The sequence below is a fragment of the Protomyctophum parallelum genome (genome assembly GCF_964188405.1).
Source record: "Protomyctophum parallelum genome assembly, chromosome: 2".
NCBI classification, from domain to species: Eukaryota; Metazoa; Chordata; class Actinopteri; order Myctophiformes; family Myctophidae; genus Protomyctophum; species Protomyctophum parallelum.
In genome coordinates this window covers 60366960-60391056 of record NC_139699.1, presented here as the reverse complement: position 1 = coordinate 60391056, position 24097 = coordinate 60366960, and the positions used below count along the sequence as shown (strand labels likewise).

Sequence of the window (24097 nt, the reverse complement as noted above, 5' to 3'; positions counted from 1 at the left end):
TGTGTGTGTGTGTGTGTGTGTGTGTGTGTGTGTGTGTGTGTGTGTGTGTGTGTGTGTGTGTGTAGGTATGAAGTCGTGGTCATATCTAACAGACATTCTGGAAGAGAGGAACGGATCGGACACTGAACTCCTGATCTTCACGATGACCCTCATAAACAAGGTTTGCCCTTTAACCTTTAACCCCTGCATTCTCCCAGCCATGATGACCACCAAACATGATCCGTTCAAAAGAATAACAGTCTGCACAACAGCATAGCTCCCACGTGTTTAGTTTACTAGAAACCACAGAAATAATTACATGGTACAACTTTTCGGTGAAACATCATCGTCATCATTTTTTGACCTTGGTCGAGATCATGGATTTCACAATGTCACGCCAGACTTTCCGGTCCTTCATTGCTATTCCCAGTTCCTGCTTACTGATGCATGTGTCCCTAGCGATGACATCAGGGAACGACAGTGTTCTACCTCGGCCATGCTTTGAGGCAGGATTCCAGTGAAGAAGGGAAGATATAACCTCATTGTCAGCTCTGTAGCAGTGGCTGGCAAACTGTGTTCTTCTGGATCGGACTAGCGAAGAAACACAGGGAAGGTTGCCGTATATTAGATTAGTCTTGGGGGGAGGGGGGGGGGGGGGGGTCTTCCAAGAGAGATTTTGCGCTCTCATTATAAGGCGGTGTAAGTGCCATCCAACCGTTTCTCTAATTTCTTTGAAAGTGTCCATGTCTCGGAGCCATAGTGTAGAATCGGTTCGACGGTCGTCCTAAATATTTTTTACTTTGAACCTTTACTAAGCTTGGATAACCAGATCGTAACATAATCACACAGATCAAGATATACTCGTCGAGCATATTGTGCGTGACCCTCCATAGACGGACTCCATAGAGCCCTGACGTCACTCGCTCATCACCTGGTTCTGCCTAGTTCATGGAATTCATTTCTCTATGGAGAATAACATGGGGATGGGGTCATCTTAAAATCGTTTCATATAAGCGTTGTGGTCCAAAAATAAACAAGCTGTCTCGGCGTTATTGTCAGGGAGGTGTCTCTGTATCGTTTGTGACGGTCAGCCACTCATATACGATCTAAAATCCCCCTATGGGGATTACAATGCAAATAAAAACCCATTTTGGTGTTGGCATCATGTTATGCTTTAGCTATTGAAAAATAGCAGATCTACAAGCTCATATCGATAGCTCATATCGATAGCTTGTAGGTCTGCTATTTTTGAAAAAAATCGAAGAACGACTGACATTTTTAGAATCTGATCTCAGGTCAGAATGGGGTTAATCAGACCAGTGTGTGTGTGTGTCCAGTGGAAACCTCGTATGAATCTGATCTCAGGTCAGAATGGGTTAAGTCAGAGTCCCCCCACACCACCCCTTTTTCCCCATACTGTACTGTCTTTCCTATTTTTTTACTTTCTTTATATGATGATTTCCTTTTTTTTTTTTATAGAAGTGTGTACTATGTTTAAATGTTCTGATGAATTGAAAAAGCTGGACCCTGTTGTAAACAAGTTTAGTGTTTATCATCATGGTTCAGTTTTTGTATTGACTTGTGCTTTCGTTTTAAATGTACCCATTCTGCATACTGAAATAATGAAATGTACCCATTCTGCATACTGAAATAATGAAATGTACCCATTCTGCATACTGAAATAATGAAATGTACCCATTCTGCATACTGAAATAATGAAATGTACCCATTCTACATACTGTGAAATAATGGAATGTACCCATTCTACATACTGTGAAATAATGAAATGTACCCATTCTACATACTGTGAAATAATGAAATGTACCTATTCTACATACTGTGAAATAATGGAATGTACCCATTCTACATACTGTGAAATAATGAAAGGTACCCATTCTGCATACTGTGAAATAAACATTTCGATCAATCAATCAACAGACAGGGCGTTAATTAAATTCAGAGAATGTACAAATGGAACTAAATGGCTCCTTGTACATCCATAATTGCTTCCATTTGTACATTCCTAACCTGAGTATTTCACACCAGCAGTGGTGAGCGACTAGTATCCACAGTGCAGCATTACAGTAAGTGGTCGCGTGTGTCCGAGGTATGAGTGACAATAAGCAGGTTGTTGTCCAGCAAGAGCTCTGCTGCTTCCGAGCAGCTCAGGCCAGCACAGCTGTGTCAGACAGGACAGGGCAGGGCAGGACGGGACGTTTTCGTCAGTGAAAAATGGTAGTCATTTTTTCGTCTTAGTTTTAGTCGACAAAAACAACACTGGTTAACTTACAAGTGGAACTGCTTTCACTTGTACACTTTCAGAGTTCAATTTAACCCTCGGGCAACACTTGAACGTCACCAGTAAAGTGCAGTCTAATATAGAACCTAAACTGTCTATTGTACAGTTACTATCCGGGCTCCCCCCTGGCCATTATATACATGTATAGTAAGATAATTGTGTGTGTGTGTGTGTGTGTGTGTGTGTGTGTGTGTGTGTGTGTGTGTGTACGCAGACTCTAGCAGTGCTTCCAGATCAGGATTCATTCTACGACCTGACAGACAGTCTGGAACAGCTGGGCATAGAGTCCATCATTCATAAACATCTCAGCAACAAGGGCACGGAAGCAGACCTCAAACAGCAGTTTACTCTATATGAGGTACAAGACTCATTCATGTCATTAGAGAACACAGTCCCTTGACAAGCACTTGGCATTGTCGTTTGACATTGTTCCACGAAAACATTATTGTGATATGTATATTCTTACGGAATATTTGACAATCTTAACCCATTCTTTTTTTTTTTTTTTTTTTTTTTAAAGATATTTTTTGCGGCTTACGCCTTTTATTGATTTTTTAAGGGACAGAAAGTAGGCTGACAGGAAACGGGAGAGAGATGGGGGGATGACATGCGGTAAAAGCTGTGTCGGGTCCGGGAGTCGAACCCGCGGCACACCGCGACTGGATCACCAGTCCGGTGCCCAGACCGTTACGCTACGGCCTGGGCCATCTTAACCCATTCTGACCTGAGATCAGATTCATACGAGGTTTCCACTGGACACACACTGGTCTGATTAACCCATTCTGACCTGAGATCAGATTCTAAAATGTCAGTCGTTCTTCGATTTTTCAAAAAAAAAAGCAGACCTACAAGCTCGTATCGCGCCACTCGGTGGCGCGATATGAGCTTGTAGATCTGCTATTTTTCAATAGCTAAAGCACGACACCAAAATGGGTGCCCGGTCAGAATGGGTTAAAAGTCATGAAATTGTAACTTTAGAAATGTACAGATACATTGTATACACTTATACTGTATCTTTTGTTTACTGCTGAGTGAGAAAACAATAGATCACCGAAGCTTTGATGTTGTTCACCGAAACATGAACGAGTTCTAGGCCCATTTTGATGGATGGAGGATGATTCTAAATCATGTCTTCTAAATCATGCCAGTTTTCTGAAAAACCTCATGTTTCTATGTCAGTGGTTTTTTTTTCATGTCAAGGACCCCCAGAATTTTCTGTATTTGGCTGCAGACCCCCATCTGAAAACATGTTGTTCCAGGGACGCCCCCAGAAGCAAAGATTTGAGTTAAAAACGTTCGCTCTGAAAGAATATATATTCAAAGATTTGCACTACATTTTCACGATTTTTCAAAAAATAGCAGACCACAAGCTCATAGCGTGGCACCGAGTGCCGCGCTATGAGCTTGTAGATCTGCTATTTTTCAATAGCTAAAGCATAACATGACGCTTAAAGCACCAAAAGGGGTCCTCGTCCAGAATGGGCTAGTAGAGAGTATTCTGAATTAACCCATTCTGAACGGGCACCCGTTTTGGTGTCAGCATCATGTTATGCTTTAGCTATTTAAAAATAGCAGATCTACAAGCTCATATCGCGCCACCGAGTGGCGCGATACGAGCTTGTAGGTCTGCTATTTTTGAAAAATCGAAGAGCGACTGACATATTTAGAATCTGATCTCAGGTGAGAATGGGTTCATCAGACCAGTGTGTGTCCGGCGGAAACCTCGTATGAATCTGATCTCAGGTCAGAATGGGTTAAACACTGAGATTCTGTCCCTCCTGTCCTCCCGTAGACGGCGCTGCGCGCCGAGGACGGACAGGCGGACCTCCTCGAGGTGTCTCCGCACCTCCGCAAGGAGCGCCGCAGGATCTCCACCGGCGAGCAGGAGGCGCGCCGGAGGCGGCGCTCCTCGTGTCAGAGCCTCCCCGACCTCCTCAACTCCTCGCCCCCCTCCACCCCCTCGCCCTTCTCTCCCACCTCCGACTCCTCCTCTCCCCCACCCGCCACCTCCTCGTCCCCAGTGTCTCCCACCACCTCCTCCTTCTCCTCCTCCTCCTCGTCTCCTTCGTCGGTCGGCGTGATCTCCCCCCTGCCCTCCGACCCCTCTATGTTCATGAGATCCTCTCCTTCTGCTCCTCTGTCGCCTTCCGGAGGCTCCAATGGCACCGTCACCTCCCCGAACACTGCGGGACCAGAATCCAAGACCCCCATCAGCCCGTAAGTCGTGTGTGTGTGTGTGTGTGTGGGAGAGACAGAAAAGTAGCAGTTGGTGAACTAGATTTGAACCCATCATGATAGAGAGAGAGACTGAAATGTAACAAGTTTTTATTTATTTATGGATATGAACGCATCTGCTACAGTAAGCCTTTGTCTGACATTCCAAATGATGATCTGACCTCATCAAACCCTGCACACTGCCCCCACTGCCACCCTTATGGAGCTGACCTGTTCTTACATTCGTTATGTCGACTCATCAAACCCTGTGCACTCAAGACACGCTCCATATATGGCCAGTACAGAATTCATTCCATATGTTGATCTGACCCCCCCCCCATGCCAAAGCGCCAGCGCTCGCCCAGCAGTCTGCCGTCACCCAGGCGGATGCGTGCACGCGATCTCACCCTTTTTAGGGCGAGGTCGCTTCTCGCCCTCAGGGAGTCTTACTGGTGTAAGCCAGAGGAGCTCCAGCCCCGTCATTGTCTCCGCGTTCTAAAGTTTCATACAAACAAATTACTAAATAATATAAGGCGCTCTACATAGATTGTGCATTACATTCACCCATTCATACACACATTCACACACCTTTACATAGATTGTGCATCACATTCGCCCATTCACACACCTTTACATAGATTGTGCATTACATTCGCCCATTCACACACCTTTACATAGATTGTGCATTACATTCACCCATTCATACACCGATGGCGGAGGAAACCATGCAAGGCACCAACCAGCACATCAGGAGCAATTAGGGATTCAGAGTCTTGCTCAAGGACACTTCGACACGACCTCAGGGTGAGCGGCGCGCACAGGGATCGAACTCGGAACCTTCCGGTTCCCAACCGGCAACTCTACCCCTGAGCCACTGCGGCCCCCTCTTATCTCCTGTCCCTCAAAATGTATTGTGAAAGCATTCTTCTCACTCCTCAAAAAACATGTGCTACTGTTTGTCTCTGTAGGACAGACATAGTGCTGTCTGTCTCTGTATAAAGTATGGGTGTTGTTTTCTATTGGTGTTGGGTTTCTTCTAACCACTGCCGTATTTTCCCTCCCTTCACACCCCTCCTTTATCCCCCTCTCTCTCTCCTTGTTTCCTCTTCCTCTCTTTTCATTATTTTGTTTGTACTCTCCCTTTCTCTCCTGCTATTCCCACCCTTGCTCACTTGCTCACTCATTCATAACCTCCTCTCTCTCCTTCTCCAATTCTCTGCTCTCCTCCTCTCACGCTCCTCATCCTGTTCTGTTCTCCTACATATCTCCCTCCCACTCCATGTACTTCCATACCCCTCTCCTTCCTTTCTCTCTCACCCTCCTCCTCTCTTTCTCTCCTTCCCGACCTCTCGTCCTCGTTGTTGTCCTGTAGGGGGCGCTCTTTCCTCAGTCACCACATATCGCCCCTCTCTCTGAGCAAGAAGTCACGACTCTTTTCTAAAGCGTCCTCTATCTCAGAGGAGAGCAGGTCTGTGTCACGCACGCACACGCACGCACACACACACACACACACACACACACACACACACACACACACACACACACACACACAATAAGGCACTTTGCTTAGCACTAAATAATTGACCTGACCCAGAAATGTAGGACTGACTGGCCGGAACCTTCATCTTGGCATAGTGTTGTGGCTGTGTGTGTTCTAGTGGGTTGGCTGTCTACTGCACGCGAGAAAGTGTTGTGTTTGAGCCAACCTCATGGACTGAAACTGTTGTTTAGACACCAGACTGACTCTCTGTCTCTTTACTGCCTTGGCCCGTCCGCTCACAGTCTCCCTGTGTGTGTGTGTGGGTGGGTGTGTGCGTGTGTGTGTATGTGTGTGTATGCGTGCGCGTGTGTGTGTGCAGTCCGTCTCCCACAGACACTACAGTCCAGTCTCCTCAGTTTGACTCTGAACTGCAGCCCAGCAAGAAAGAGAGCAGAACAGGCTTCAAGTAAGTCATTATAACGATAATCATGACTATTCAATTATATTGTTGCTGTCAGGCGGAAACCTTGTACTGTACATGTCCCAAACCGTTACTTCTCAATGGATAAGAACAAAATTCCATGGATCCAAAGTAGTCCTATTTTGTAGCTTGTAGATCGTCCCTTCTCGCTACTTTTTGCGTGACACTGTCACAAGTACAAAATTGTTAGCATTCATTTAGGGGGAAAAGATATGAAATATTAAAATGTAAGTTGTTAGTAAAATAGTAATGTTTTGTAATTCTCTACAACATTTGTTATTCTATACATGTGTTGTATTTAACATGTATTGCGTATGCCTCGCAAATATATTATAGTATACCTGAATATAGCTCGTCTCGTCTGTAGAATTGTGTTTGTTTTTGTCTGTGATGGGTTTATTTTGTTGTATAGTTTGTCAATTCGGGTTCTGTTGTGCTTGCTGTTCTCTTTTTTTTATATATATTTTTTTATCCCACGATTTTGTAACCCATTTTTCACCCCTGTGTCAATCATCTAATGTGATCCTGGGCTCTACACACCCTCCACCAACCTAGTCCCCATATATGGTATGCTTGCTGTTCTCTTGGCCAGTTTGCTGCCTTTTGAAAAAGAGGCATGATCGACAGACAGACAGACAGACAGACGGATAGACGTTTCAATCTGAGTTTGATTATTTTTCGGCCTTTCGGTTGCCTGTCTCTTGAGTTCATCTCTGTCCTGTCCTGTAGCTTTAACCTCAACTGGCTCTTTGATACACTTTAACCACTTAAACCATATACTGTACATACTGTACTTCATTGACCAGAGTCAAATATAGACACCCCCCTGTTTCCCTCTACACTCACTACACACCAAATCGTTTTGGAGAACATGCTTGTTAGATCCTCTATTTTCACCAGATGTCCACAGTTCACCGATCATGACATGCAGTGAATCGTGACCTTGGGTCCATGTGGTTAAAATGCTCTAAAACACTATCTTACTATCGATCTCTTATCTTAACTTTGTTCTTTGTCTGTTTTCTTTACATCTCCCTTCGTCCTTCTCTCTCTGTGTCTGTTTCTCTCTTCTTCATAACATATTTTCTGCCGTCCATCCTAACCTTTCCTCTCGGTGTTTGGACATTCCTCCTGCTTCCTCCTTCCTTTCTCTCTGTTCCTATAGCAGACCTCTGCAGGATGACTGGTGAGTAACTCCACATCATCTGATGCTCTATATAGCGCTCACATTTCCCTTTCCTCTGAGTCTAGGCATTAATTTAACTGTTAACCAGCTAGACTCGTACTGTAAGTGTCGGCAAAATGACACCATTTTTGGATGAATGGAATCGACTTTATCCCATTCTGACCGGGCACCCATTTTGGTGTCAGCATCATGTTATGCTTTAGCTATTTAAAAATAGCAGATCTACAAGCTCATATCGCGCCACCGAGTGGCGCGATACGAGCTTGTAGGTCTGCTATTTTTGAAAAATCGAAAAGCGACTGACATTTTTAGAATCTGATCTCAGGTCAGAATGGGTTCATCAGACCAGTGTGTGTCCGGCGGAAACCTCGTATGAATCTGATCTCAGGTCAGAATGGGTTATTCATCGAAAGTCACAGTTTTCACGTTCACACTGTCCTCTACGACCACAGTCTCCTATTGCTAGCCACAGAGCGGCGGCTGCTCTGCATTGGATGGGAGTTTGTTGTAGTGCCTTTCTTAAGGACAACTCGACAGGTTTATTCATGTTCATCTTTCTATAATGAAAAAGAGAGACATGATGATGATAGAGCACTTTAAGCTATGTGATATGATGTACCGTATGTGATTCAGATTGCTGTAACCCTCTCCTATCCTCTTATCTATATTATTTCCCCACCAACCTTAATCTCACAGTCTCTGCCTTCTATTATCCCCCTCTTTATCTCTCTTTCTGCATCTCAAGTGCAACGGTTTCCAATTTTGAAGATGGTTATGCTAATTGTGAAGATGGTGGTGGAAATGATGAAGATGATGATTGTGGGGCTGATGAGTCATTATGTTTAATTGATATTCATATCATTTCCTTTTAGGAGTTAGTCATGCACACATCCACACACCGTTTAAAGCAGACTGTGCTGGACAAAAGGAAGACAATCGTGAAAGAGAAGGTCTGCACACTGTAACTCTCTTTAAGGTCAATTTATTTGTACGTCCAACAGCAATGACATGTCAAGCCATCCCTTTCGATCAGACTAAACAGAACATACAGAGATGGCATTATAAGCATAAAATAAGTGCTTCAGGTGAAGAAGCAGTGGCCATACATATCTTCAATATGTAGACTCGCCCATGAAGTAAATACTGTATGATGTTCCCCATCGTCCACATTGAGAAACTGGAATTTACAATATATCCATCTTATAGATAATCGCCTTAGGAGGAGAGCATCATAAAAATGACATCTGAACCATTAACCCAAGAGATGACTCATAAGTGATGTCCCTTTTTTTTTGGCTCACCATGTTCATCAGCTTATCATATGGGGGCAGGCACTGGAAACGTCACTTCTGTTGGAAGTACTAATAAACTGCACTTTAAGGTAGTGACAGTGATCCATTTATCGTTAGAAGTTAGAGAACATAGAATGTAGTCCAGTCAGGCAGGCTAGTCAGTAAAAAAAACAATCACTCAATCAGTAAACCAGGCAGTCAAGTGTGTGTGTGTATACAGTATGTGTGTTTAACTCAGTGTTTTTCTGCAGCCTAGAGGATATTAATATGGACAAACCAGTTCTCAGGATGTTTGAGTAAGTACTGGTCGTGCACTGGTTTGGTTCAGCACTGGTCTGGTCCACACACAGCCAGCTCCGTGCTGCATGCGGGGATCATCTGGGGCTTCGATCTGGGGCTGTGGGGGGTGGGTGTGTGTGTGTGTGTGTGTGTGTGTGTGTGTGTGTGTGTGTGTGTGTGTGTGTGTGTGTGTGTGTGTGTGTGTGTGTGTGTGTGTGTGTGTGTGTGTGTGTGTGTGTGTGTGTGTGTGTGTGTGTGTGTGTGTGTGTGTGTGTGTGTGTGTGTGTGTGTGTGTGTGTGTGTGTGTGTGTGTGTGTGTGTGTGTGCGCGCGCGCGCGCATGTTGTTGTTTGATATCCTGTGGTTGGGTCACATAATGATTATTGATATTTGCCTTTGAACATGACAGCAGTGTTGCTCTTTAGTCATACTCGGGGTGTGCAATGGGCCCGGGTTTCCTATCGCTGGGTTATGATGTAATATTGTGGTCAATAATCCCACAACAATCAAAATGTTGCGTTTTCTCTTCTTATTTTTGTCATATATCGGAGCAAATTTCAGTGGACGTAAAAAAAAAAATCAACCTCACTTCTTGTCGTCTATAGCGGGTTGTTGTTGGTGAGTCGTGACAGGAAGCCTACTACTTTAGGATCTGTAACACGCAGCCAAAAGAAATGCACCAGTGTGCAAACCGCCATAAGCTTTTTGCAGTAACTCGCTGCACTTTTGAACTGATGTGAGTTTCCAGACTGGAGCGAATCCAGAGTCTGCTGAGTCATTCTGTATAAATATATGCAGTATTCTACTCGGAAATGTAGGTTATTCACACATTGCTGTTTCCATTACCAGTTTTGACAGATGACCTTCCATACCACCAGGCTAGCAGATCACTATTTGCATCACATGGTTACTGTGGCCTATTGCAAAAAATGCGATGAGAATATGACCAAAATATGCCCAGTATGTGTACTGTATTTAGACATAACTACTGTATTGTGAGACGACCATCTTGAAGCAATGATGACCTCCCAACACAATGCATTCCTTTAGAAAACCCTTGTTTCTGTCTCCTGTCTGCCTCTAATTTACTGACCGTCTTGTGTTCTATTCGTTGTATTGTTTCATTTATTTATGCGTTTATTTATTTGTTTTACTTGTTTCCTTATGATGTTGTTTTTTTCCCCTGTACGACAGTACGTCTCCTGTTTTGTCCTCACGTCTGTTTTCTGTCTCTGGCCCGGTTGCTCCATTGTCCACCTGTGGTCTGCGTCAGGACAATAGAAACTCACAGACCAGAATAGCTTTAGCTCTAATGGGTGTGATTATGGTGTGGCTCCCCAGCCCTCTTGGGGTGGAGAGAGGCATGTAGGAGCTGATCCCAGAGCTGCCAGCAGGCCCCATGGTGGGTGGAGGAGATTATAGGGTGCAAAGAGAGGCCTGGAGACGCGCCGTTTAGTGGCTTCAGTGGTCTATGCACTGCAGTAGTCTGCTACTGCTCCACTGCACCGACAAGTGAACTTATAGTGACGGCTAAATGAGTTAGCTTGCATGATAGACTGCTACTGTTCCACTTCTGCTGCTGCTGCCACTATAATAGGAGTAGTGAGAGTGATGGCACTTAGTTAGCACTAGTAGTACTATAAGGTTATTTAGTCGCCTCGTAACGTAACGCGCCATAGGATTTATAGGTCGATGCTACATTGGTGGTTACTGGGGTGGAGGTCCCCCCCCCCCCTGTCAGTCTATAGCGCCTAGCTGCGCTTCTATAGTGTGTGTGTGTGTGTGTGTGTGTGTGTGTGTGTGTGTGTGTGTGTGTGTGTGTGTGTGTGTGTGTGTCATCGCGTGCGCACACGTGTCATGATGATTATTATTTTTTTGTGTGCAGACACAGTAGTATTAGTAATGGCAGTTGTGTATATAATAATATTGTGTTCAGACAGACAATATTAAAGTAATAAATCAGAGGGACAAATGGAGTCTCTGCTGCAGTACTAACATACCACAGGAATGCACCGCTGTGTGTGTGTGTCCGAGTGTGTGTGTCCGTGTGTGTCTGAGTGTGTGTGTCCCCGTGTGTATTAGTGTATGATGGTGTGTGTGTGTGTGTGCGCGCGCGCGCGCATGCTTTGTGGTGTTGGTTGGCTTGGTTAGGGGCTTGAGCTAGAGGTGGTGGTGAGCAGGTTTGCTGGGACTGTGTGTCTGTGTGGAGGGAGGGAGGTGACTTATATAATGGTGGGTTCTCAGGCCTTAAAAGATTAATCGCTTTTTCCCCCCCTCAGTGCTTACTGGAATGTAATTGTCTTTTAATGGTTAATGGGGATGTAACAGAGTTTGCTGTGCCTTTTAACCATCTGAATGTGATGATAAATCTATTGGATTCTGATTGAACCATCGGGAATGTGATTACGGTATAAATCTATTGGATTTCTGATTGAGACAAAGCTGAATCACTGAACCACACAGCAGGAACTGCTAACGAATCTATCACACCCAAAGCTATTGTTGACGCAGAAGTACATTGTCATGATATTGTTTAGCATTTCCTGACATTCAATATGTGCCTTTTTTAGGGTCATGACACGACCTGTAGCACACGCACACAGAAAGAGCCTCGTGTTCATTTAACTCTAGTGTGTACAAATTGGACGTACAGAGTTGGATAAATGGATAAATGAACCCTGTGTTTTCACGGATCTTACTAGAAGGCAGTTCCTGCTGGTTCTCTGTATGCGTCATTGATTGAACAACTAATCAACTGAATCAAATCATGCTCATGAATGGGGTTGGTGTTCAGGGTGGATCTTGACATATAGCTACTGTGTATACTATATGACATGCTCTAATAAATTCAGTTTTCAGATTGCTGTATTATGAGTAATACTATGGATTGTAAAGAAAAAAGGGGGGGGGGGGTAATAAATCTAATTATTTAAATACAGTGTGACGCTTTGGAATGTGGAGATTTACAATATGACAAACCTTCAACATAATATTGACACCAATGAAAAGCTAATTATCCCATTCTGACCGGGCACCCATTTTGGTGTTGGCATCATGTTATGCTTTAGCTATTGAAAAATAGCAGATCTACAAGCTCATATCGCGCCACCGAGTGGCGCGATACGAGCTTGTAGGTCTGCTATTTTTGAAAAATCGAAGACACTTTTAGAATCTGATCTCAGGTCAGAATGGGTTAATAATGAAACTGTCAGGATGTAATAGACATTTTTAGAATCTGATCTCGGGTCAGAATGGGTTATAGTCCAAATAACTCAAAACTGAGTTTTTTTTTTTGCAACTGATTCTGATAGAGCATGTCATACTACTGTTCGTATCCGCTGCTGTTTGACTCTGTTCCACTCTGGTTTCATGTGTGTAGAGGCACACACTTCCTACGCAGCCTGGCAGCCACCCAGTTGGAGAAGAAGAGGCGATCCCTCAAAAAGCAGGGGAGAGGCGGCTTCGATATCACGGCCACACCCCAGCCCCTCCCTGACGAGAGGTCTTCTCCTGTCAGCTCATGCAGTTCTCCTACTGAAGGTAGGATCTCTCCTGGTTGTGATGGCATACATACCAGCAGTACAAGGGATCCTGAGGAGGGGTGGAACACCGGGGCGTACCAGGGATCTATTCTAGGGTTCCTGATAGGATAGGAAACCAGCAGTACTAGGGTTCCTGATAGGATAGAAAACCTAGCCTGGTTTCCTGCCTGATTTGGCATTGTAGGAGTTGAGGAATTACATTTACTAGCTTGACTGGGTTCCACAGATGAATAGTGTTAAAGGGATTGTGACATTAAAAAAAAGGTTTTGGAATTGTTATTTTTTTTTAGGTTTTCTAATCTCAATTGCACCCAAAAAACATGAACTTTTAACATTCAGTAGATTTTCTGTCATTTTCTGGCTCAAACAGGTGCTCTGCTTTGCCGGCAGTAAGTGACATCACTTACTGCAAATCCCATATATGTCAATGGGATTTGCCAGCAGATGTCACTGTTTCACTGTGTTGCCTGTTTTCATTGTAGCTCAAAAGTAGCTCCAAACCCCAAAGAAAACTTCAGACCACAGAAAATCCACTGAATGTTCAAAGTTCAGGTTTTTTGGGTGTAATTGACGTCATAAAACCGAAAAGAAAAAATAAAAATAAATGAAAATGAATGTCATAAAACCTTTAAATGAGTGGATCTAGATCACCTATTTTCAAAAACGTTTCATCTTTCTTATATTTTTTGACAATTTGGCCAATGTTTGACACAATTTTATAGTTATATAAAAAAAGATTAAGATATTAAAAAGTCTTGAGTCCATGAATTGTCACCTTACTGTCATCTGGGGAGTGGGGACCAACCCACAGGTTGAGAACCACTGCACTAGACCTGCGTTAATAGGAACTGTAAACACATTTGTAAAACACGACAACCTCTGGACGTATACAGGTTACAGTTGTCTCTATAGTGATCCTGTGTGTGTGTGTGTGTCTCTGTCTCCAGGGTTATCCAGAGGAAGTACCCCCTCTCCCGGCCCGGTCACCCTGGAGACACAGACATCCTATAATGACCCAGGCAAGCGATTACAACCCGCCCCCCCAACCACCATTTACTTTTCTTCCGACTGTCTTTTTGTCTGCCTCTCACTTTGCCACTCAATTTGCTACTCACTTTTTGCATGCGTATATATTCCCTCTATAGCCGATCTAGACTCAAATCCTGCCTTCTCTCCAGTGTCTCCCTCCCAGCTTTCTCTTATCTTCATAACTGTGGGAAGAAATACAACAAATAGTAGACCAGCCTCTCCAGAAGTCCTCTGGAATAATTGTAAAAGAAAAACATGAAAATTATAGTTTATCAACACGTCTTGCTCTCCAACAAGACGATGAACACATGAGCATTACAGTTTCAGCATCTCTTGTCTCTCTCTCTCTTTCTCACTCACTCACTCACTCACTCACTCTCTCTCTGCTTTGAAGCTTGCTGTCAGTTGACTTCAAAGAGAGAATGGAGCAGAGAGGTGGACAGAGACTTTATTAATCCCCGAAGGGAAATGGAAGCGTTGACAGCAGCATGATGTGACGCATAAATAAAACTACTAGACAAACAGAAAAACAGACACCAGTGGACATAAACAGTAAACACACAAGGCCAGGACCACCATAGGACCATAATGCAGTTGGGGGAGCCAGTTCTTATTTGGGTTGTCCAGATCTCATCACGTGATCAGAAATCAGGAGCCGATCACGTCATTTTCAAATGATCGGAGTCGGATCGGGAGCATAGGAAACGTGATCGGGAGTCGGGACAAGCTTAGTTGCATTTGCATTATAGAGTCTGATGGCAGGGTTTCCACGTCAAAGGCAGCGGTGGCCGAACGGTTTGCGGAGCAGTCTTGATATCGGAAGGTCGCTAGTTCGTATCCACCGGACTGGCACATTAAAATTACCACTGCTGAAGTGCCCATGCTCTTAGGGGCGTTTGCTAGATCTTAAGGGCGGTCGCCAGATCTTAGGGGCGGTCGCCAGATCTTAGGGGCGGTCGCCAGATCTTAGGGGCGGTCGCCAGATCTTAAGGGCGGTCGCCAGATCTTAGGGGCGGTCGCCAGATCTTAGGGGCGGTCGCCAGATCTTAAGGGCGGTCGCCAGATCTTAGGGGCGGTCGCCAGATCTTAGGGGCGGTCGCCAGATCTTAGGGGCGGTCGCCAGATCTTAAGGGCGGTCGCCAGATCTTAGGGGCGGTCGCCAGATCTTAGGGGCGGTCGCCAGATCTTAAGGGCGGTCGCCAGATCTTAGGGGCGGTCGCCAGATCTTAGGGGCGGTCGCCAGATCTTAGGGGCGGTCGCCAGATCTTAAGGGCGGTCGCCAGATCTTAGGGGCGGTCGCCAGATCTTAGGGGCGGTCGCCTGATCTTAAGGGTGGTCATCATTCTTAGCCTATTCATTACACAACAACTTGATAGCGGCTCCACAAACACATCGGTGATGGTCACAAATGTATATTTTTTTGAGGGCCGCTACCCCCTCCTATATTCAGCTACTAGTGTAGATTTTCTTCTTACACAAACTCCCATTAAATTCCCATTGACAACGAATGAATGAATGAAGAATGTACGTCATATTTAGACGAGCAAATCGACATGATAAGAGTGCCCCTATAACTTGGGTGTGATTATTTTTTCATATTTACTATCGAGAAGACAATAAATGACTGTGATAATCTGCTGCAAGGTCCCTGCTTCTTTCCTTCACAGCCTTCAGTGGCAGACGGGGGGTGAGACTGGGTCAGTGCGACCTTCGCTGTGGCTGATTAGACACAGCGGGTACTTAGTTACCAAACTGCCTCCCTCCATTGCATTTGCTGTTAATACAACGGCAGCGTTGCCGGCGCAGCAAGTGGGGGAGAGAGAAAATAAGAAGAATAGCCTGAGCCTCATGTGTCAGGAGCCCAGCTCCTGTTTCTGTAGTGTGGACAGCTTGGTGTACAATTACACCCCCTGGACATGAGGTTAGATTGTCCAGGGATTGAACCCCTGACCTCCCAATCTCAGGGCGGACACTCTAAACCACAAAGCCACTGGGCTGTTTTTTTTTTAAGTTGGATAATAACTGGATGTGAATATTTTCACACGATCAGCGCCGGGATTTCTTTCAAAATAGAAGCTCGGTTTGCCGGGGAAGATATGTCCGCTTTTACTCTGTAAAGCCGCCCCCCCTTCCGTTCCGGATATTTTTGCTTGCTTACCTCGCTGATCAAGTCGCTGATCATCGACTCGCTTCATATTTTGAACGAGAGGCATGTCTTAAGTCACAAATGAAGAGCTTAGTATATCTATCTGGTCAAAACCACGGAGAGCTCCTTGGAGGCCAACTAAAAAAAAACGAAAGACATTTTTTTTCTCTCGTTTGATATCAGTGAAAAGGACGTGTGTAGCAACCTGTCGGTTGGTCGTCGGTTGGTCTGAATGTGTTAAAGAGTAGGTGAATTGATCCCACAGTCCGGTTGACACCCCTGCAATTCAGGGACCGTTTGGGGAAGAAAAAATGACATTTTTCATATTGGGCACACCACAATTTACTGTACACACAGAGGTTTCTCCAGTTAGTGGTTCTGGTACCACACTTGGAGATGTTTTAACGAGTGTAGATGTTTCAAATAGGCTTTTTTATTTTGTTTTATATACTGTAGGTGTCTTGGAAAATGTCCTGTGTAACTTTTAAATGGTGTGCTGTTCCGACACATTTCTTTGACCAGGTTTCATTCTAGTTTCTCCATCCCTTGTCCGGTCTGATTGAATGTGTCTCCCTCTCTCCAGTCTGACTGAATGCATCTCTGTGTCTGGTCTGATTGAATGTGTCTCCCTCTCTCCAGTCTGACTGAATGCATCTCTGTGTCCGGTCTGATTGAATGTGTCTCCCTCTCTCCAGTCTGACTGAATGCATCTCTGTGTCCGGTCTGATTGAATGTGTCTCCCTCTCTCCAGTCTGACTGAATGCATCTGTGTCTGGTCTGATTGAATGTGTCTCCCTCCCTCCAGTCTGACTGAATGCATCTCTGTGTCCGGTCTGATTGAATGTGTCTCCCTCTCTCCAGTCTGACTGAATGCATCTCTGTGTCCGGTCTGATTGAATGTATCTTTCTATCTGTGTCCAGTCTAATTGTCTCCACCAGGCCGAAGGCATGGAGAGAGAGTATGTTTTGCACTCCGTCCGTCCGTCCGTGTGTGTGTGTGTGTGTGTGTGTGTGTGTGTGTGTCCGTCCGTCCGTTATCAGCTAATCTCAGTCACCGTTAACCCAGTCGATGCCAAATTTTGCACACACACTCCCTGGATGAACCTCTGCCCCAAAATTTCCAGAACGACCTGTTATAGCGCCACCAGGAGGCTGACTTTTGAAAAACACATTTTTTGATATTACTCCTCCAGATTCTGTCCATAAATCCCGCAAATCGTTACACACTATCTCTATCGTCATGTGTTCAAGATGGATCTGTCCGATATTTCAGATTCCATCGTAATTGGCTAACATTGGCTTTCAAAGTTTGCAGGATTGGCCCGTTTTGAACAAAAAGCCTCAAATCATGAACGTGAAGCGTGCAATTTACGTGAAATCTTTCACAGACTTTCCTACTAGGCTGAGGAATATATCCCACCCTTTTCACATTGGCCTACTATAGTGCCACCAAGAGGCCACAACTTGACCTACCCTGGTGGAGACCTGGGCCCCAAGGGGCACTTTTTCTAGTTGAATGTCTGTCTGTCTGTGTCTCTCGCTCTCGCTCTCTCTCACGCTCTCTCCCCCGCTCTCTCTCTCTCTGTCCAGCCTAATTGAATGTCTCTGTCTGGTCTAAGTGAATGTCTCTCTCTCTCTCTCTCTCTCTCTCTCTCTCTCTCTCTCTCTCTCTCTCTCTCTCTCTCTCTCTCTCTCTCTCTCTCTCTCTCTCTCTGTCCAGCCTAATTGAATGTCTCTGTCTGTCTGGTCTAAGTGAATGTCTCTCTCTCTCTCTCTCTCTCTCTCTCTCTCTCTCTGTTTCAGTGTCCACCCATGGTCAGGCCCGTGTTGGGGAGCAGCTCAGCACTCTGTCCGATGACAGGAAGTTCATGTTGGACATGCTGTACGCCAAGACAGCCCCGCCCACCTCCCCCTCTTCCTCCTCCTCCTCCGTCAATGAACAGGACGTAGACTTGACCTCGGAATCAAAAGACAACCTCGGCTCCGTCGTTCGCCTGTCCGAGCGCCTGTCGCGCCTCCAAGCCAGTTCGGCCACGCCCACTGACCCGTCCCCTGGAGATGACTCCGCCTCCAGGAAGGCGGAGCTAGAGGGACTGGGTGGCTCTGCGCAGGCTGCCAAGGTGCGTCTGGAAGAGGAGCAGAGACGGCGAATCAGACCGCAGTACAGCATCGATGCAGAACGCCACGCCCGCAGGTCTGTCACAAGATATGGCTTTTAATTATCACAAAATGATACATGTTATTGGCAAAATAATTATAAACTAGAACTGCACTCTGCATACTTGCTTGTTGCACACTAGTATGGCCTGCTAGTGAGCAAGCAGAGCGTGCAAGTACTTTCGACCGCTACAAACTGTCAAATCTCAGTAATGACTACTTGTGCCTGATACGGCAGTGGTGCCAGAATGAAACGATGGTAATTGTTTTTTTATACACTTCAGAAACATAATGTTATAATGAATACGTAAGTGACGACTTTGGATGGTGACGTATATGTCAATCAGTGCCTCCCAAGACTAAAACATATCGGCATTACGTCACCATCGAAAACCAATTACACTCTGGCATTGGGTCCTTTAATCCACATATTTCTTACGTCATCATTGAGAGCTATACATATATACTATGTATATATACTGTAATTTGTAAGTTGATTAGCGGTATACTGTGGTTACTTTGCGCCATACGCAGTCCCCGCAAACCCGCCACTTTTGATGCGTATGCACCGTCCCAGCAAACTGTGCCTGATACGGCAGTGGTGCCAGATTACATGCATGTATACACAGGAGCATTACCTTTAATCCTCCCAACACTAAAACATATCGCCATTACAGCATTTGTATCTTCACGTCACAATTTCAAGTACGTTTGAGACTGTGTCAAGACCCTACCAACAGTAACAGTAACTCTTTATCTCCCTTCCACGTGTCTGCATCTGCCTTCCTCTTGTTTTTTTGTCTAGGCGCACGCACACACACACGCACGCACACTCATTTGATGATTATTCTCTTTAATTTCTGCAAATATTGCAGGGACTTAATTAAGGTGCAGTCTGGAGGCCACCGTCATGCTGCCTGTGGGTTCACATCCTAATGGGCCATGTTCTGTTCTGTTCCGTTCTGTCTGTCTGTCCAGTCTGGAGGCCACCGTCATGCTCCCGGTGGGCCGCGGAGCCAGGCAGCAGTCCGACGGCTGGGCCGCGCCCAGCCCCCGGCCCCTGCGGATCAAAGACCTGGACTTCTCGGACTTGCAGGAAGACGAGGACATCGACGTCCTGGACATGGACCCCCTGGACCCTCCGGCTGGCTTGCCCTGCAACGGCATGGCCCCGCCCCCACCGCCACCTCCTCCTCCTCCAGGTATGGGACTGGCGCCTCCACCACCACCACCGCCACCTCCTCCAGGTATGGGACTCGCGCCTCCACCACCACCGCCTCCACCTCCTCCCCCAATGTTGGGTTCTGCTCCTCCCCCTCCTCCTCCTCCTCCTCCCCCTGGCGCCCCCCCTCCCCCTCCCTCCTCCTCCTCCGGTGGTCACGGGCAGGACTTCTTCCCGTCGAAGAAGCGCAAGACGGTGAAGCTGTTCTGGAGGGAGCTCAAGCAGTCGTCCGACACGCCGCCGCCGGCACACGGCAAGTTCGGCCGCGGCACCGTGTGGGCGTCGCTGGACAAGGTGTCCGTGGACGCCACCAAGCTGGAGCACCTGTTCGAGTCCAAGGCCAAGGTCCTGCGGCCCGCCGCCAAGGTATAACCCATTCTGACCTGAGATCAGATTCATACGAGGTTTCCGCTGGACACACACTGGTCTGATTAACCCATTCTGACCTGAGATCAGATTTAAAAAAATGTCAGTCGTTCTTCGATTGTTCAAAAATAGCAGACCTACAAGCTCGTATCGCGCCACTCGGTGGCGCGATATGAGCTTGTAGATCTGCTATTTTTCAATAGCTAAAGCATAACATGATGCCAACACCAAAATGGGTGCCCGGTCAGAATGGGATAACCATGCCAGTCCTTGTCTAATGTATGTACAATTGTACATGTATAAGCTTATAACCAACTGTAATGGGAGGAACGTTTCAACAAAAAATAGCAGCTCAGCTTGTAAATGTGCCGTTTATTGTCGAGGAGATCTGGTGCAAATCGGGGGGAAAAGGAGCACACCAACAGGGGTCCGTATTACTACGTGTAGAGGGTATAAGTGGTTAATGTATTTTAATGTGTCTGTGATAATGTGTGTGTGCGTGTAGAAGGGGCCAGAGTTGAAGCGTTCAGAGTTGCTGGTTTTGGACTCGAAGCGGAGCAACGCCATCAACATCGGCATGACGGTGCTTCCTGCCGTCCACATCATTAAGACGGCGATAGTCAACTTTGACGAGTTCGCCGTCTCCAAGGAGGGAATAGAGGCAAGTCTTTAAAAGTACAGTTCACAAAGTGCTGATGGAAAATTGAAAATGTCATAATAAATGATTATTTGGATAAATGGGATACATTCTTCTCCTTCACCAGAAGATGGTGCTATTTAACATCAGAAACTACATTAGTGAAATGTTGTCAACGTTCTGTCACATATCTAAACTGCTAGGTCGTTTCCCCCGGGTTTGTTTATTTCAAACTGTGGAAGAAGGGACATCCGCACACTGCCACTTGCTAGTTCAGAGCAATTTTATTAATTGAGCAACATTTCGGTCTTGCGACCTTCCTCAGGCTTAATTCAAGAATGGGCTGACATTGTCACTAAATACATTTCAGGAAGTGTAAACAACCAATCAAAATGCATGTAATTTATCCAAACAGATAACAGCTGTGAAGAACCTTGTCACGTGACTTGAAGGTGCAGTGTTTCTGTGAACATTCCTCATATATATCATTGAAAATAACAGTTTACAATAATACAGGGGAAAATAATTATACATAAATGTCATGCCATACAACATACAAGGAAGACATACAGTAAAATAAGCAAATAAATGTCAAATGTAAGATCCTACTCTGTCCGAAAGAGTGGAAAAGAATAAGAAAAAAATATAATAAAAATTGCACCTAAAGTGCCTATAGTACCGGCTGGACAAAAAGTTCAGATCAACATTTTCTATAGCATAACATTCAATAGTAGTTCCTCATTAAACCCTTTGGGGTGTAAGGTTTGTAGAGTGTGGATCCAGTAGGCCTCACGTTGTTTTAAAAGGGCATCGTGGTTACCACCTCTTCTTGGAAGTTTGACTTGTTCTAATCTATACCAATGAAGCGGAAAGTAGAGATGTCATGTTTAAGGTCATTGAAATGCACTGCAACAGGGTATTCACGGTCGTTTCTTCTGATCGAACTCTTATGTTCACTCATTCTCTGTTTTAACTGTCTAGTAGTTTTGCCTATGTATGCTAAACCACAGGGACATTTGATCATATACACCACATGGGTTGACACACAAGTAATAATGTTATTGATCTTGAACTTCTTGCCAGTATGAGGATGGTTAAAAAAGGAGGTCTTATGTGTATTTCCACACTGGGCACAATGACCACAAGGATAGTTTCCTTGTGGGAGTGGACTTAACAGGGTCTGTCTGAGTGAGACCTGGGGAGATTGAAAGTCAGAGTGTATAGGGGTGGGTATTTGAATAGTGTAGCCAATTCAGGGTCAGAAGTTAAAATATGCCAATTTTGTTTAAAAATAGCTTTTATTCTATGTGAATAAGGAGAATATGTGTTTACACATGTGACCGAAAACTTCTTCTCTTTTTTCTGAGTTGTTTTCAAAAGCTCAGAACGAGGTTTATTTAAAGCTAATGTGTACGCTTTGTCAATACATTCAAGTGAATGACCTCTTTCGACAAACTTGGCTTTCATCTCAGATGATTTATCAATAAAATCCTCATTAGAGGAACAAACTCTTCTCAGTCTGTAAAACTGACTAATGGGTAAAGACTTAATGAGAGCGGGGGGGTGGTTACTGGTGGCCAATAATAAAGTATTACGATCGGTTTATTTCTGATAGAGGGTTGTAGACAGGTTACCTTCATTCACTACTATCCACATATCTAGGAAGTGTACTCTTGATTGGCTACATTCCATAGTGAATTTGAGATTAGAGTCAAAGCCATTCAATAATGTCAAAAAATGTTGAACTTCATCTAAGCCACCTTTAAAGACACAGCATATATCATCAATGTATCTATACCATTTAATAATGTTTTGTTTGTACATGTTTGTACATGTCCAGCCGGTACTATAGGCACTTTAGGTGCAATTTTTATTATATTTTTTTCTTATTCTTTTCCACTCTTTCGGACAGAGTAGGATCTTACATTTGACATTTATTTGCTTATTTTACTGTATGTCTTCCTTGTATGTTGTATGGCATGACATTTATGTATAATTATTTTCCCCTGTATTATTGTAAACTGTTATTTTCAATGATATATATGAGGAATGTTCACAGAAACACTGCACCTTCAAGTCACGTGACAAGGTTCTTCACAGCTGTTATCTGTTTGGATAAATTACATGCATTTTGATTGGTTGTTTACACTTCCTGAAATGTATTTAGTGACAATGTCAGCCCATTCTTGAATTAAGCCTGAGGAAGGTCGCAAGACCGAAACGTTGCTCAATTAATAAAATTGCTCTGAACTAGCAAGTGGCAGTGTGCGGATGTCCCTTCTTCCACATTGTATACTCTTTGTCATCATCGCACCTGCGCCAAATTGCCTGCCGGGTGTGCGGAAGTCTTCTCTCTATGTTTATTTCAAACTAAAATGAAATTACACAAACACATCGGGGACATAATCATTTTACACTCAATAGCCCCCATATCTCCCAGACTCCCTCCACAGTCAAGAGTTCAGAGTTTGAATGAATTCAGAATAATGTGCAGGATGTAATTTGCACTTTGACATGACTACATTTAAAAGAAAACATATTTATTTAAAACCAAAGATCCTCTCTCTCGTATGCCAGTGTGCCAGTGATAACCCTCCACTCTGGCAATGTTGGCACCCGTGCCTAAGGTTGCCCACGTCCTCTTCTGTACTCTACTGTACCATACTATGCTGTGCTATGCCATTCTATGCTTTGCTCTGCTATATACTATACCAGTCTTATCATTGTGTGTGTCTATGTAGAAGATCTTAACTATGGTTCCTACTGAGGAGGAGAAACAGAAGATCCAGGAGGTCCAGCTGGCGAATCCAGATGTTCCACTGGGAACAGCAGAACAGTTCCTCTTCAGTCTGTCGTCCATCCCTGGTCTGACTGCCAGACTACAGCTCTGGTCGTTTAAACTAAACTATGACACACTAGAGAAGGTACACACACGCACGCACACACACACACACACACACACACGCACGCACGCACGCACGCACGCACACACACACGCTTTCTGGCTATCCATTGTTGCGTGAACAGAGTAAGTGCAGGCAAGGGAACTGCAATTCTGATTAGATGGTCAAATACAGCTAATGTATGATTTCCATTGTGATGTGTGTGTGAAAGGCGAGATTAATAAAGCTGTGCTATGACTTTGTTTTGTTGATTACACTGTTATTTGGTCAAATCGTCCACCCTCCTCAACTGTGGTGGTTGAAAGATCCTGTGTTGACAAGTGGTTCTGCTTGGAAGGTCAAAATTAAATTAAATATGGCAGATCTGCAAGTTTGAGACGAATGCGTCTGTCTTATCTCTCTGTGTTTCTGTCTGCAGGAGATTGCAGAGCCTCTGTTTGATCTGAAACAGGGCATGGAGCAGTTATCATCAAACAAAACCTTCAAAAGGATCCTGGCTACAATTCTCGCCATCGGAAACTTCCTAAACAGCTCCAGTGTAAGTCCATCAAAAACAAAAAAAATAAACACATGAATGGAAATGGGACAACTGTATGTGCCTGTGTTTACTCTGTAGATTAATTTTCATTTGATATAAATATTGATTATTACCCAGGCATAGTCGTTGCAGGGCAGGCCATGCCTGAGGTTGGATAAGGACGGCACTGACGAACACCAGGTCATAATTTGTTTGCCACATACTAGAGCTTGGCATTATTGACCTTTAAATCAATATCAAGGTAATTTCACCTCAACGTTAAATTGATGGTAATTGTTTTGAAACCCTGGCTCTAAATACCCCTTTTACTGGCATCATATATCCCTGAGAACTCTGGGATCCATTGTT

At 44.7% G+C, this 24097-nt stretch overlaps 1 protein-coding gene across 1 annotated transcript in view; it reads left to right on the top strand.

Annotated features, from left to right (window-relative positions):
* fhod1 (formin homology 2 domain containing 1) overlaps window positions 1-24097 on the top strand; it is a 114389-nt gene that overhangs the window by 60050 nt on the left and 30242 nt on the right. Inside the window, exons 9-20 of the mRNA XM_083759772.1 lie at window positions 66-160; window positions 2493-2636; window positions 4071-4495; window positions 5865-5960; window positions 6352-6438; window positions 12589-12749; window positions 13699-13770; window positions 17730-18120; window positions 19062-19671; window positions 20177-20332; window positions 23050-23232; window positions 23630-23749. Of these exons, the coding sequence (XP_083615898.1) occupies window positions 66-160; window positions 2493-2636; window positions 4071-4495; window positions 5865-5960; window positions 6352-6438; window positions 12589-12749; window positions 13699-13770; window positions 17730-18120; window positions 19062-19671; window positions 20177-20332; window positions 23050-23232; window positions 23630-23749 (2540 nt within the window). The remainder of the gene's footprint in view (window positions 1-65; window positions 161-2492; window positions 2637-4070; window positions 4496-5864; window positions 5961-6351; window positions 6439-12588; window positions 12750-13698; window positions 13771-17729; window positions 18121-19061; window positions 19672-20176; window positions 20333-23049; window positions 23233-23629; window positions 23750-24097) is intronic.